The 13,040-nt window shown below is 33.9% G+C and overlaps 1 protein-coding gene and 1 long non-coding RNA gene across 2 annotated transcripts; both read right to left on the minus strand.

The window, feature by feature from the left end:
• Positions 1 to 1,111: 1,111 nt before the first annotated feature.
• Positions 1,112 to 6,191, minus strand: LOC114750413 (uncharacterized). Its single transcript, XR_003740665.1, has 3 exons — positions 6,181 to 6,191; positions 5,989 to 5,992; positions 1,112 to 1,180 (listed from the first exon to the last, which is right to left on the minus strand). It is a non-coding gene; the product is annotated as an uncharacterized LOC114750413 (long non-coding RNA).
• Positions 6,192 to 9,032: 2,841 nt separating this feature from the next.
• On the minus strand, positions 9,033 to 10,627 carry LOC114750412 (zinc finger BED domain-containing protein RICESLEEPER 1-like). The gene is made up of 2 exons (XM_028939015.1): positions 9,318 to 10,627; positions 9,033 to 9,215 (listed from the first exon to the last, which is right to left on the minus strand). The coding sequence occupies exons 1-2, from the start codon at positions 9,777 to 9,779 to the stop codon at positions 9,177 to 9,179; spliced, it is 501 nt and encodes a 166-aa protein (XP_028794848.1). The 5' UTR covers positions 9,780 to 10,627; the 3' UTR covers positions 9,033 to 9,176.
• Positions 10,628 to 13,040: the final 2,413 nt, after the last annotated feature.

Here is a 13,040-nt window from a genome sequence, read left to right on the forward strand (position 1 = left end):
TTACATAAACTTCTTCCAAAATTATACAACATTTATTTTCAATCTAAGTTTGTGTTGATTCTAAAAGTAAAATTCTAATGTACTCAAAAAAATTCTAATTTTATAAATGAATAATGTTTGTGTATTTTTGTATAATAAATATTTACGCAAGTTGTAAAATTTGAGAGAAATTCTATTTAATTTAGTCAAGTTTAGAAATTTTTAGTTGTTTTACAAACAGAATGTAGGAGGGAACGCGGGAGGGAACGTGGGAGGTATAGTTAGGGGCAATTTAGTATTTTTAAATTTATATGTTAATATTTGGTCTATTTAAATAATTGCAATTTTGATGATCCTTCCTAATAATATTATCTATTCTAGATTCTTGTTTGTAATTTTTTTTCCAAATATTTTTCAGTAGCAATCAGTATTTTTTTTTTGGCTTGAAGTGGCAATCAGTATCCTAAGTGTACAGTGCTCATTAGTCATTACTATTAAGAAAAATATTTTAAGGGCAAATTTGTACCATAACCATTAAATGGGCATCTCGAAATCCATGGGGATGTCGTATCCAACTGGCAGCAGAATTCCTGAAGGGAACTAGGAATTGAACCAAACAAGATAAGTATATAGCGGAAGAGGAAATAGAGAAGCAAATTTACCAGAAGCAGCAGTACCAGCAATAGTAGCTTGCATGTACCTATCCGGCAACTCCCCAGCAGACCCAACGATTCCACCTTGAACCAGAGCGCCACCTAAAGCCGAAAGCCCAACTGCGCCGACCGTCGCATAGAACCCATCATACAACCCGACCCGACCCGACCCTTAATGTACAATGCATCGATGATGGGAACCAGGAGCAAGGCCAGCGTAAGCAGGCCTAGACCAACGTTGATTCGCACATAGACACGGGATTTGTGAGTATAGAGGATGATGATGAAGAGGGACACAAGAAGGACAAGCATCTTAAAGACGGCGAAGATGCGGTCAACGCTGGCTTCAGGGTAGAGGAAGGAGAAGTAATCGACGGCGGTGATGAAGGCGTTCCATGGAAGAAGGTAGCCGAAGCCGAGGGTGAAGTAGATGATGTAGGCTAAATGCCACTTGTCTTCAGGGATCTCGTTAGCGGGGGTTTCGCGACTGTTGAGGAGACGAGAGGTATCAGAATCGGGCTCAGACCCGGAGAGACCCATCGGAAAACCTTGTATCCGGGTCGGAACGTAAGGATTTACAGGTTTTCCGAGGGATCCGATAGTAATACGGATAAATATGAACTGATTAAGGCCTTTCGTGTTCTGAAATTCTGCAAAGGCTGAAAGCAATGGCGTTCGGGCCACCGATCCGAACACCAAATATTGAAACTAGGCGCGGGAAGCTTCTTACCGGTATTTCAAACATTGTTCCGTAACTAAGTTTTTTACCCGAGAATATTAAAACAGAGAAATATTATTGTCGCGGACAAGTAACGTTAGTGTTTTTTTTTTTTTTTGGCTTTTTTAGTGCAAGGAGAGATTTTATTAATGAAGATAAAAAATTCACAAGGGGAACACTAACTTCAGTTTTTTAATGAGTTGGGATAATATTACAAAAAAATAATAAATTTAAAGTGAGAAATATGAAATCACGTAGTGAAATTATCAGCCTCTATATTTTCTTCTCCACTCCTATTTATTTTTTTATTTTTTGCAAGGTATATGAGGTATATCTCACGGACGTCAGAGACAAATCTCTTCCGGGACATTGTGACTCTCTGATTTTTTTTTAAATCTGAATAACTATAGAAAAAAAAAAAGAATTTGAGCCATTAAAGTTTGGTTTTAATGTCTTACACGTTACAACCGGAAAATAAATAAATAATACTACCTCCTGTTTTTAATATAAGATCTTATTTGATTTTTATTTTAATCCTAATATAAGATCTCAATCCACTTTGTCTTTTATATTTATGTATTTTTTTTCTAAAGCAATTCTCCTAACAATGATAGTTATAACCAATACACTTTATTAGTAAGGATATTTTAGGAAAGATAATACATATTTATTACAAATAACTAACTTAACTTCTTTCTTTAATTTTCTCAAATTAGTCAACTAGCTCTTATAATTAGGATGAGAGATAATATTTTGTATTATTTCTTAAATATAAGATATTCTATCTCATGATGCGTTATTGTATTGGAAAATTAGTCAGTTGCTTCAATTTTTCCTTTGAGCCTTAGCCATTTCCTTCAAATCAAGGAAAGATTCACATGGTTCATGTGGAATTAAAATACATTTAAATCCCTAATGGTTTGGTAGAGATGGAGAATAAATTATTTTCATCGAGATATCTTTAATTATTTTAATCTCCAAAAAGATTATTTGATAGAGATATCTGTAATCCCTAATTATTTTAATAGGAAATCAAGATTCACGTGGTGATGGAGAATTTAAATATCTCTGGCCATTTTCATAGGTTATATTCTTTTATGAGCAGATTCATTAAAAAATTTTATATTAGAAGGTAGATTAAAATTACAAGAATGGATACTAACAATCTCTTTATGGCTTTAAAAATATTGACTATTGAATGAAATTATCTGTTGAAGACATATTTGAATCCCAGTACAATTTAATTCGATGCAAACACTCTCTCTGTTGACCAAAAAACATTCTTTCTAAATTCTAAATTATTCTAGATTTATTTAGGTTTTTAATCAAAACTTGAAAATATATAAATTGTGTTGAATGCATAATTTGTTCATAAGTTGCGCGCTTAAAATATTATCAATAAAAATTACACGTTTTTTTTTTGTTTTAATCACAGTGCAAGAATGAAAGTGTTAAAACTTAAAAGATACACATAATTCAAATTTAAATAGATGAGTCTTTTTTTTTCCTCAGCTAAAATCTAAAGGTGTATTTGGATTGGCGGTTTATTCTAACTGACTTTTGTAAATTGAAGTTAGAGTAAAAATCAGCTAATATAATACGATTTATGTTTGAATTGGTGCTTATAAAAAGTCAATTAGAAAAGTTAAAACTTATTTGAATGATTAACAGAAAAATGAGTTTAGTTGTAAAATGATCAAAAAGAGGTATGAACTTTATTGAATAACAGTATTTAATATTATAGTTAGAAAAAAACTAAAAGTATTATGATAAAATAAAAGTATTTTATTTATAAAATTATAAAATAAAAATATTTTTTATTGAGAAAAATTTGAAAAAACATTGTAGATAATTAATTAAATATATATAATGGACAAACATGAATATAAATTAAAATTAATTTAGTTTCTAAATAAAGTAAATAAAATCACATAACTAATTAAATCATAAACTTTGCACAATTTGGTCTCTAATTGAGTCATGAACACGATTCATTTGTACAGCAAATGTTAAACTTGACGAGAATGTCTCACCAGCTATATAATTATTGTCTTCATCTATTACACTTCCATGTTCAGCTTGTACAAAGTGGTCATCAATTGAAGAATTTTGCCTGATAAAATTATGCATAGTCATTGTTGTACAAACTATACAAACTTGTGTTTGAAACTTGAATTTGGGTATATCTCTTAAGATTGCAAGACCTTCAAACAGCCCCCTTACTTGTGAGTTGAAGTTGCAACAGTAAATCAAGTGAAGCAAAAGTCAAATCGAGCAGAGAATGGCCAGTTCTACGTGAAGCACAACCAGGTCGATGAACTTCGATGAAGGACAATAGGTCCGACAAGTATCCAGCACATGCAACGGTGAAGAATGATTATGCAAGCTCGGGTGGACAACCGGCGAAACCAGTTCACTGAGGATGAAGATCTAGGAGAAGACCATACTGATCTGTAGCACAGGTTTTCTGAGGGATCCGATAGTAATACGGATAAATAAGAACTGATTATTTCTTGTTCTGAAATTCTACAAAGGCTGAAAGCAATGGCGTTTGGACTCCCGATCCGAACACCAAATATTCAAACTACGCGCGGGAAGCCTCTCACCAGCATTTCAAACAGTGTTCCGTAACTAAGTTTTTTATGTGAAAATATTAAAACAGAGAACTTACAAGCCATGCCCGCAAATGAGAAAACTCATTCCAATGAAGGGGGGGGGGACTGATTTGATAAATTTGAACATAGAATCTGTGGGGTTTTTTTTTTTTTACCTCTCAAGGTTGTGGGGAAGTCTTTTGCGGAAGTACATGTCTTGTGTAGTTCCTTCCCAATGAGTTTCTCCCAAGTTCCAATAAGCTGTCCTTGGGAAAGAATATTCTTTGACGGCCCTAAGTACAATGTCCCCCACCCCCCAACAGTTTGAGGGTCGTCTATTGCCTTTATGGTATTCTTATGGTTTTATTCATAAATTGTTTTCAATATATTTTATATAGATTAAGAAAAATTTTAAATTTTATTAATTCTTATTTAAAATTTAACAAGCTTTTAACTTTATTCTTATCTAATATACATTATACATCGTTTAAACAAAGTCCATATAATAATAAATAAAAGGTAAAATTATACATTTATATAAAAAATTTCTCTTGATACCCTATAAATAGGACCAAAAATGTCTTTTTTGTTTGTTCTATGGATAGAACGAGAGGAGTATGTTACAACATCATCCTCATCCATAAACAAACAAAAAAAAAACATGCATGTGTTGAAACTCCATGGTGAATCTACGTAACATTGTAATGTCACAATTATTGAAACTTCATGATAGTTTTACGTAATACTCTGTCCGTCTCTTTTTATAAGAAATAACTATCATTTCTCTTTTGTTCCTAAATAAAGCAGCATTTGCAAGTTGTATTAAACTTTCATGCCAAATTTCTTATTTTGCACCTATTAATTGTTTATTTTAATAATTAATATATTTATTATTTTATTTTTCAAACTGTTATCTCTCTTCATTATATATTTTCTCCTCTTCATAAATTTTCTATGTTATAATAATTTTTTTATTCTGTTTTTTATACGCTTTCTCCTCCATATATAAAGGTATTTTGAGGAAATGACTTTCAATTTCTACTTCTGTTTTTTTTTTGATACACAGGAAAGAAAAGACACAGAGCTAAAACACCAAACTAAAACAAAGGGAACCAGTCTCCTGTATCGCCAAGAAGGATTTGTTCCAGAGCCACTGGAACAAAGAGTTGCAGGCCACACGCATCTGATAACCCGCGTGTTGCAAGCATATCCGCCCTTCTGATATTGTCCCTTTCAATATAGAGAAAAGAGACCTTCCAATCACGCTGCAGCACATCCTTAATTTCACTGATCAAAGAGAATTCCTCATGGAGCTCAGGGACACTGTTCTGACATAATGACAGCATCTCGAGCCACATTTGAGCAAGATGTTCCTGAACCCTCCATCCCAGGCTCTCTTGAGATCCACAAGGCATCCCCATATCTCCGAAGTGAGAGCGTCTCCTGCAAGGAGCCTGAACTGGAATCCTTCCATAACAGTACCAATACTGTATCTTTAACTAACTGTTTAATCTGTATGTGAAGTTAAAGTTTTTTATAATTCTTCTTGTACAAAATTACTTAAATAATTTACTCGAGATAAAAATATACACATGCAGGAATTTGCATTCCCGTCTCTTCCAACTGATGTCAAATACTCCATCGAATTATCTCCCTTCATATATTCTATGCAATCTGACTAAATTACTTCTCTTGTTCTTATTATAAAAATATATGATAAGTTGTTGTGGAAATCACATGAGTGTGTGTCAAATAAAGTCCCACGTTAGAAAGATGAGAAGAAGACCAAGTGTATATAAGAGATCAAATATCCTTGGGGAGGTAAATGGGCCAAGGGGAAAGTGGGCCTTGCGCACACACAAACAGGCCATCAGAAGGGAAACGCAGTTGAAAACTGACGATTCTTCCTGTGCGTGAATTAGATGTGGTAATGTCTCATTTTGCAAAAATTAGTTTAAATAAATTATGTGCTTACCAGAAAAGTCTTATTTTTGGACTTATCAAAATTAAAGTGTTGCCGTCTAGTTTTTGTGGCCGACCGGACCCGTCTTATGGGGTGTAGCCGACCATTGTGTGCGCCAACGTTCGTGTTGTTCTGTCTCCAGCTGAACCTTTGACGAAACAGAGGGATGCATCTTCCGGTGATGTGGCCATTCGCATCTATATAAGGGATGGTTCAGAAAGCGTGAGAGCAATCTGTGCTCGTCTTCTTCCTCTCCTCTGTTCCCTGTGTTACAAACTCTTTCGCTATTTTGCCGCCTTGCTTTGCAGGAAAGGTTCGTCTGATCCTAGGGAGTGCCGCTTCCTGTTATGCCAAGGGGTTGCGGAATGTCTCTCAAGGACAGTGTCCTTGCGACGCAACTCGAACCGGATTTTGCTATTCCTCCTTTGCTACCGCCAACATAAGTATGATTAAAAATATGTATTTTAGGAGATTACGAGAACACAACTATTTATAATTGATCATGTTATAAATAGTCATAGTATGCGTAGGTTATTAAGCAGGAAAGGGGCAAGTGCATCCAGCTTTATATGCATTCTTTCTTATGATAATGCAAAGATATTGGGTGAGATTTCAAAGTTAACCCAAAGATTAAATACCCGATCATCAATGAGTTTAATTCCGCATTAATCATTTCCTTTCCTATCAATAAGTCTTGAGCCATTTTCTGATGGTGCATTTTTATGCGGTAGCGGCCCTGTTCGGGGAAATTAAATTTTATTTTATCAATCTCATTTTTCTTACAATTATCTATATAAGATTTTTTTATTCAAGAAATTAAAGAGCATCGTTCATTATTTCTTTTCTTTCTTTTTTTTCCCTTTTGGTTACGAAACTCCTTCAATATTAAATTCAATTTCCATTTCCATCAGTTGAAATAGAGTTAATGTTTGGTATCTATGAATATATAAAAGTATAGTATAAAGCAGGACTTCAAGAAAAACTGCCAAGTGGCCTCACCAAGATGCAGATAAATGTCTTATTTTTATTTTTTTGTAAAAACAAAAATTTTATGAACACCTCTCCTATCTATGCGTTCCTTATCTCATTATTTTAGTTAAGTTCTTTTTTTACATTTTAGAATTAGAAGTTATCTTGAAAAATATTTTAAATTTAAAATTAATGATAGTTGTCTATTCCAAAGATATTTATTATTTGTTTGCATTTGAATTGTATGAAATAACTTCCTTGATTCCGTAAATTATGGCATGTATAATAGCCGTGATATATTTTTAAAATTTGAAATTTACGTTAATCTTGTAGTGTTAATAATTATTTTAAAAATAGAGTATAAAGCAGGATTTACTGAGAGATTGCCAAGTGGTTTCACCAGATAAATATGTCTTTTTTTTTTTTGTAGAAACAAAATTTTTATGAACACCTCTCCAATCTATGCGTTTCTTATCCCATCGTGACAAAATTTTGTAGTTATCTCTCTTAATAAATGTAGCAGTTATATGACATTATTTATTTAAGTTCTTTATTTACATTTTAGAAGTACAAGTTACCTTGAAAAAATATTTTAAATTTAAAGTTAATGATAGTTGTCTTTTCCAAAGATACTTATTATTTGTTTTCATTTGAATTTCATGAAATAACTTCTTTGATTCTAGAAATTATGGCATGTATAATAGCTGTGATATATTTTTAAAATTTGAAAGTTACATTAATCTTGTAGTGTTAATAATTATTTTAAATTTTAAATTAAGTAATATACCAAATAAATATAACTTTCCAATCCTATTAACCAATTATCTTTTTATTTATACAGTTTCAACAATTTAAAAAGATATTTAATTTGTCTCTCATGCCTTCTTATTTTTATTTATTGGTTGCTTATTCAATAATTTTAAATAGAAAAATAAATGTGGGCATTTTTTTAGTAGATAAGAAATGGCCCATTTTATAATTTCTTAGTTAATATAATGGTTTTGGATTTCAGATTTTAACACTAAACTATATATGATGACTTTCCCAAGATGCTGTATGGTCATTTGATATGATAAAACTTATCTCCCCCCCCCCCTCTTATTGGTCAATGTTTATCTGGGTGGATCTGAGGATTAAGGAGCCAAAAAAACTCTGCAGTTAGAAACTAAAGTTTTCTCAAAACGTTCACAATGAAGGTTGAACCTTGAATCCTTAATAGGTCCTCAAGCTAAAAGATTTTATTCCTTATATTTGCTTTAAAGGCAGATTTTCAGAACAAGTAATTGATCAAGTGGCTGCTAATATTTATCATATGTAATTATTGACTAAGAAATAAGCCTATGTAAATATTAAATCAAATATATTAGTTTCAACTCAATTTCTCTTCATTAATTTTTTGTATATCATGTAGCAATATTGCTTTTGTCCTATTTAGTTATTAACTATGAAATTATCCTATGTAATTATTGAATCAAATATGTAAATTTCAAGTAACTATATAATACAGAAGTTAAAGCCATTGCTTCCTCTACATATCCTCTTTAGATATATAACATAACTATACTAAATTTGTTGATGTTTAGTATGCACTAATTTTGGCTTGACTAAATTTTCAAAAAAGACTACTCTACCAAATAATGGATTTCATTTAAGCAATTGGTATAACGCCAAACAATAAAATGTTAATAATGAAGCTGTATATATTGCATGCTTTGAAATCATATGAATATTCAATTCTTAAAATTAAGCTGAAATTATGATTTAAAATAGAGTATTATCTTTAATTAATTATTTTGTGGTAATTAGGGAAAGAAACAGCTAGGCCACGCCAGGCCATTGTCTTAACAGGCTTAGCCTGATTTGTAACAAATAGACCTGAGCCTGGCCTGTAGCCTGTTAAAGGCTTCTAATTTAGCCTAAGCCTGACCTATATAAAGGCCTAGTTTGGCCTAAAACCTATTAATAGGCCTGTATCTTTTAAAAATCTATAAACAAGCTAACAGGCCTAACAAAACACAGGCTTAGGCCTTTAAACAGGCTGAGAATAGGCCTTAACAGAATACAAGCCTCTGCCTTTAAACAGGCTGAAACAGGCCACTAGTGATCTAAAACAGAGCTGCCAAACAGGAAAAAAGAAAAGAGAACATACAACTAAATAAACTCAAATAAAATCACAATCCACAAGTACTTAAAATACAAGTTGAGATACTGTTATTAATCAACATTCAACAAGAACATACCAAATACAACAACATTACAACAAAACAAGTTTAAGAAGAATAGCCACCAGTCGCAAATCATCAAATTTTTAGCATAATTTCTTCATCTTGTTCGAGCACCTTGAAAAAAAACAAATCAAATATATAATATTAGATAATATCATAATTTAAGAAGTAAGAAGAATAAGAAATGATATAACTTTTACGATACAAAATTTATACCTTTGGTTTTTTCCTCAAGCCATACTTATTGCGAAGCCAATCCTCACCACAAATAAGTACTTCAATTGATTCTTCATTCAATTTGGAACGATATTCATCGATAACTCTACCTCCAGCACTAAATGTAGACTCTAATGCCACGGTTGAGATTGGAATAGCTAATATGTCAGCAGCCATCTTAGATAAAATCTTATACTTCATACTATTATTTTTCCACCATTCCAAGGCACCGAAAAAGTTAGAATTACCATCAAGAATGTAAACACCATCCTCAAGATAAGCTTCCAATTCTGATTTCATTGGGAGGACTGCTTGCTTTTCACGAACAATGCTCATGATTTGATCAAATCCAGTAACTATAGAAGAACCAGGTGCATTGGCAGAAGAGTTGTTACCAGCATTATCAACTTCATTATTACCCATTGTGTCTCCTTTATACATGCTTACATACTCATCATACATTGATTTCAAAGCACTCACCACTTTATCTATATTCTTAGAAGCCACATGATTAGGCTTCTAAATCAAAGGAAAGCAATAATTAACAACATATAATTTGCACCTGGGATCCAAAACACTCGCAATGGCCATGAACATATTACATTCTCCCCAATATTTGTCAAACTTTTCTTTTATTGAAGCTGCCATTTTTCTTATGAAGAAATCACCATCTTCTGTGGCATTGTCAATTACTTGTTTCACTCTCCAAACTTCAGAAAGGTACAAATTTGCAGTAGGATACTCACTACCTGAGATGACATGGGTGGCTAGATTGAATACTTCTAAAAGTTTACAAATCTTCTCAACCTTATTCCAATCCTCTTCTAATGGTGCATAGTTGTAATGTGGCTCTCTTTCCTTATAATCAGGAAAGATAACCTTAAACTTCAAAGCAATAGATAGCATCCTATATGTTGAATTCTACCTTGTCGGACAATCAAGAATAAGCTTTCTTTCCTTCAAACGTTTCTGCTCAACAATATCACAAAATGCTTTCAGCCTTGAATCATTATAATTGATATATTTCACACTCTCTCGAACATTATGTATAATGTCCCTAATTCTTCCAAGGCCATCTTGCACCATTAAGTTCAATATGTGTGCACAACATCTAACATGAAACAAATCACCACCTAGAGGTAATGAACTACTAAGTGATAAAGTGTCTTTAAGAGCTCTTAAACAAGAATCATTGTAAGAAGCATTGTCAATTGACACAGAAAACACTTTGTTTTCAATACCCCAAGCCTTCAAACACTTGAAAATAGCATCTGCCACATCAATCCCTTGTCTAGGAGCAGCAACTTTCACAAAACTCAAAACTCACTTTTGAAGATTCCAACCCTAATCAATGAAATGCCCGGTGATAACTATGTATTCAGCTACTTGGTGAGCTGATTTCCATATATCAGTAGTCAAACTAATCTTGTTCACACCTTCCAATAAGGCCTTCAATTGTTTCTTCTCTGCCTCATATATGACACAACAATCATTTCTTACTGTCTTGCGAGATACTTTCTGAAATTCAGAATTTGCATATTGGAAGCCCTACATCCAAACTTCATCCTCAACAATATTTAAAGGATGTTCATGCACCATAATTGCAGGAGTTATTATTTCCCTCATCTTTTCATTAGAATATCTAGCACCCGGTGTTAAAAATGGATTAATATTCAAATTGGAAGGTTGAAATGGAATAGAAGGTTGCTTGTTTTGTGAAGAAACTAGCAATTTCCTTTGCAAACAAGCTTGGACATGTCTCCGAAGATGGCTAGTGCTAGCTCCCTTCCCTGAATAAGCAAGTAGTTGTTTGCAATACTTGCATTTTGCTTTGACCCCCTTATCGGTTTCAACTTGATCAAACTCTTCTCAAATGGTAGAAGTTTTTCGCCTCTTTTTTTGAATAGTACAATCATTACCATCATTTTCTTCATTAGTTTGTTGACTAGAATCTGTTGGTGCTTGTTGACTAGCTAATGGCATAATAGCATTTAAAGGAATTGAATTAGATGACATTGTTTTACTCTCAAATGGAGATGACACTAACTACAAATGAATCAGAAAGCATATATTAACATTCTATTCTTAATGCAAAATATCAGTAACATAAATTGGAAGAAAAAAACAATCATGTACCAGCAGCAGTCAGCATCGTGTGGACTCTAAAAGCACCAACTGAGAAAAATTTAACCCCCTATCATTTCCTAATTAATCCTATAATTACATATATATAGATTCTTCATTCTTGAATACCAAAAAAATTAACCCCTTAACATTTTCTAAGTAATCCATGCTGCAGCAGAAAAAATTTAACCCCTTAAGATTTTCTAAGTAATCCATGAGACAGACTGAATAATGCAAAGAAGATGCAGTTTGAATCTAACTGACCTTTGCTCGAGCTGGAGTGGTGGAATACTTTCAGGAATCAGAGTCTCGGAGAACAGGGTGCTATGACATAGGAGCCACTTCCATTCAACAGACCAGCACATTGCCACGCTCCTCTCCACACCGGTGGTAGAAAACTTCCAGGAATCGGAGTCTCAGAAAGATATGGTTGAAGAGGTAGAGAATCTCACTTCTCAGATTCGTCTCCACTCTCCAGAAAGAAGCTGTGCCTTTTCGTCAAGATCCGTTGCACCCTTTTGTCAAGATCTTCACGCTGATGCTGAGCAACTGAGTGACACTAACGAGCACGAGCACAAATCGTGGAGCACGAGCACGACCCACAAGCAGAGCACACGCAGATGACAGTCGGGAGTCAAAAACTGAGATTGAGGTAGGAGAAGGAGACCAGAGAGAAGGAGACTGAGAGGCTGAGAGTCGAAAACTGAGACAAGTGAGGCTGAGAGCGGCAGACGCAGTTGAAAACTGAGATAGGTGAGGGTGGAGAGCGGTGGACGGCAGTCGAAAACTCAGGTGAAACTTGAAATCAAAAAAATCAAATGAAGACCGAAAGGGGAAAACGAAACATAAGAGAGCTACGTTTTCGGAGTAAATAATTTTGTTGTCAATTTATCTAAGTGGGTTTAAAATTTATATCATGCAAAAGATGTAATAACAAAATGCAGTGGTGAAGTGGTTGCCTTCTCACTCATGATAATCCACATAATATTTAAAAAAACATAATAGGGCCAGGCTGCCTGATAGACTTTATAGGCTTCTCATAGAGCCTGAGCTTGGCTTATTAGACGAAATAGGCTTTCAAAAAAACCTGAGCCTATATTTTTTTTTATAAAAACAGGCCTGGCCTGATCAAACCTAAAACAGGTCTGGCCTGATCAACCTAAAACAGGCCAGGCTACAGATCCTGATAGGCCGTCTTACCTATTCCCACCTTTAGTGGTAATTTAACTTTCCATATGATATAAAGGATTACAAATTCAATGCACGGCAATAAACTAGTTTGAAAACAAAACAACGCAACAAAACTCGAAGAAACCTAAAAGAAAAAAATACCTAGGAGCAACAGTTCAAGTTTGAACTGCTCTCCATCATGCGGCTAAATCACTTTCGTCCCAGGAATGTCCTTTCTTTCTCCTTCTGCCCGGTTTTGGCAAACCAAACGGCTTCTTACTATGGCGGAAAAAGAGCAGGTCTGAAAAATCAGAGAGGTCCCAGGTCGGACCCGGTGTTCTTCGGACGCCATCTTTTGTCCGAGAGAAACAGGTGAAAACAGGGTGGTTTCATCCCGTCCCTCCACGTGGTGCTCAGCCTCCTTGCCGC

This window comes from Neltuma alba, unplaced genomic scaffold (genome assembly GCF_004799145.2).
Source record: "Neltuma alba isolate B1F8T4 unplaced genomic scaffold, ASM479914v2 tig00006440_pilon, whole genome shotgun sequence".
Classification (NCBI taxonomy): Eukaryota; Viridiplantae; Streptophyta; class Magnoliopsida; order Fabales; family Fabaceae; genus Neltuma; species Neltuma alba.

Coding starts and splice junctions, on each gene's coding strand:
- LOC114750412 (XM_028939015.1), bottom strand. CDS start 9,779: ATGTATGATGAGTATGTAAGCATGTATAAAGGAGACACAATGGGTAAT. Junction 9,216..9,317: donor GCTTGAGGAAAAAACCAAAG/GTATAAATTTTG, acceptor TTTTTTTTCAAG/GTGCTCGAACAAGATGAAGA.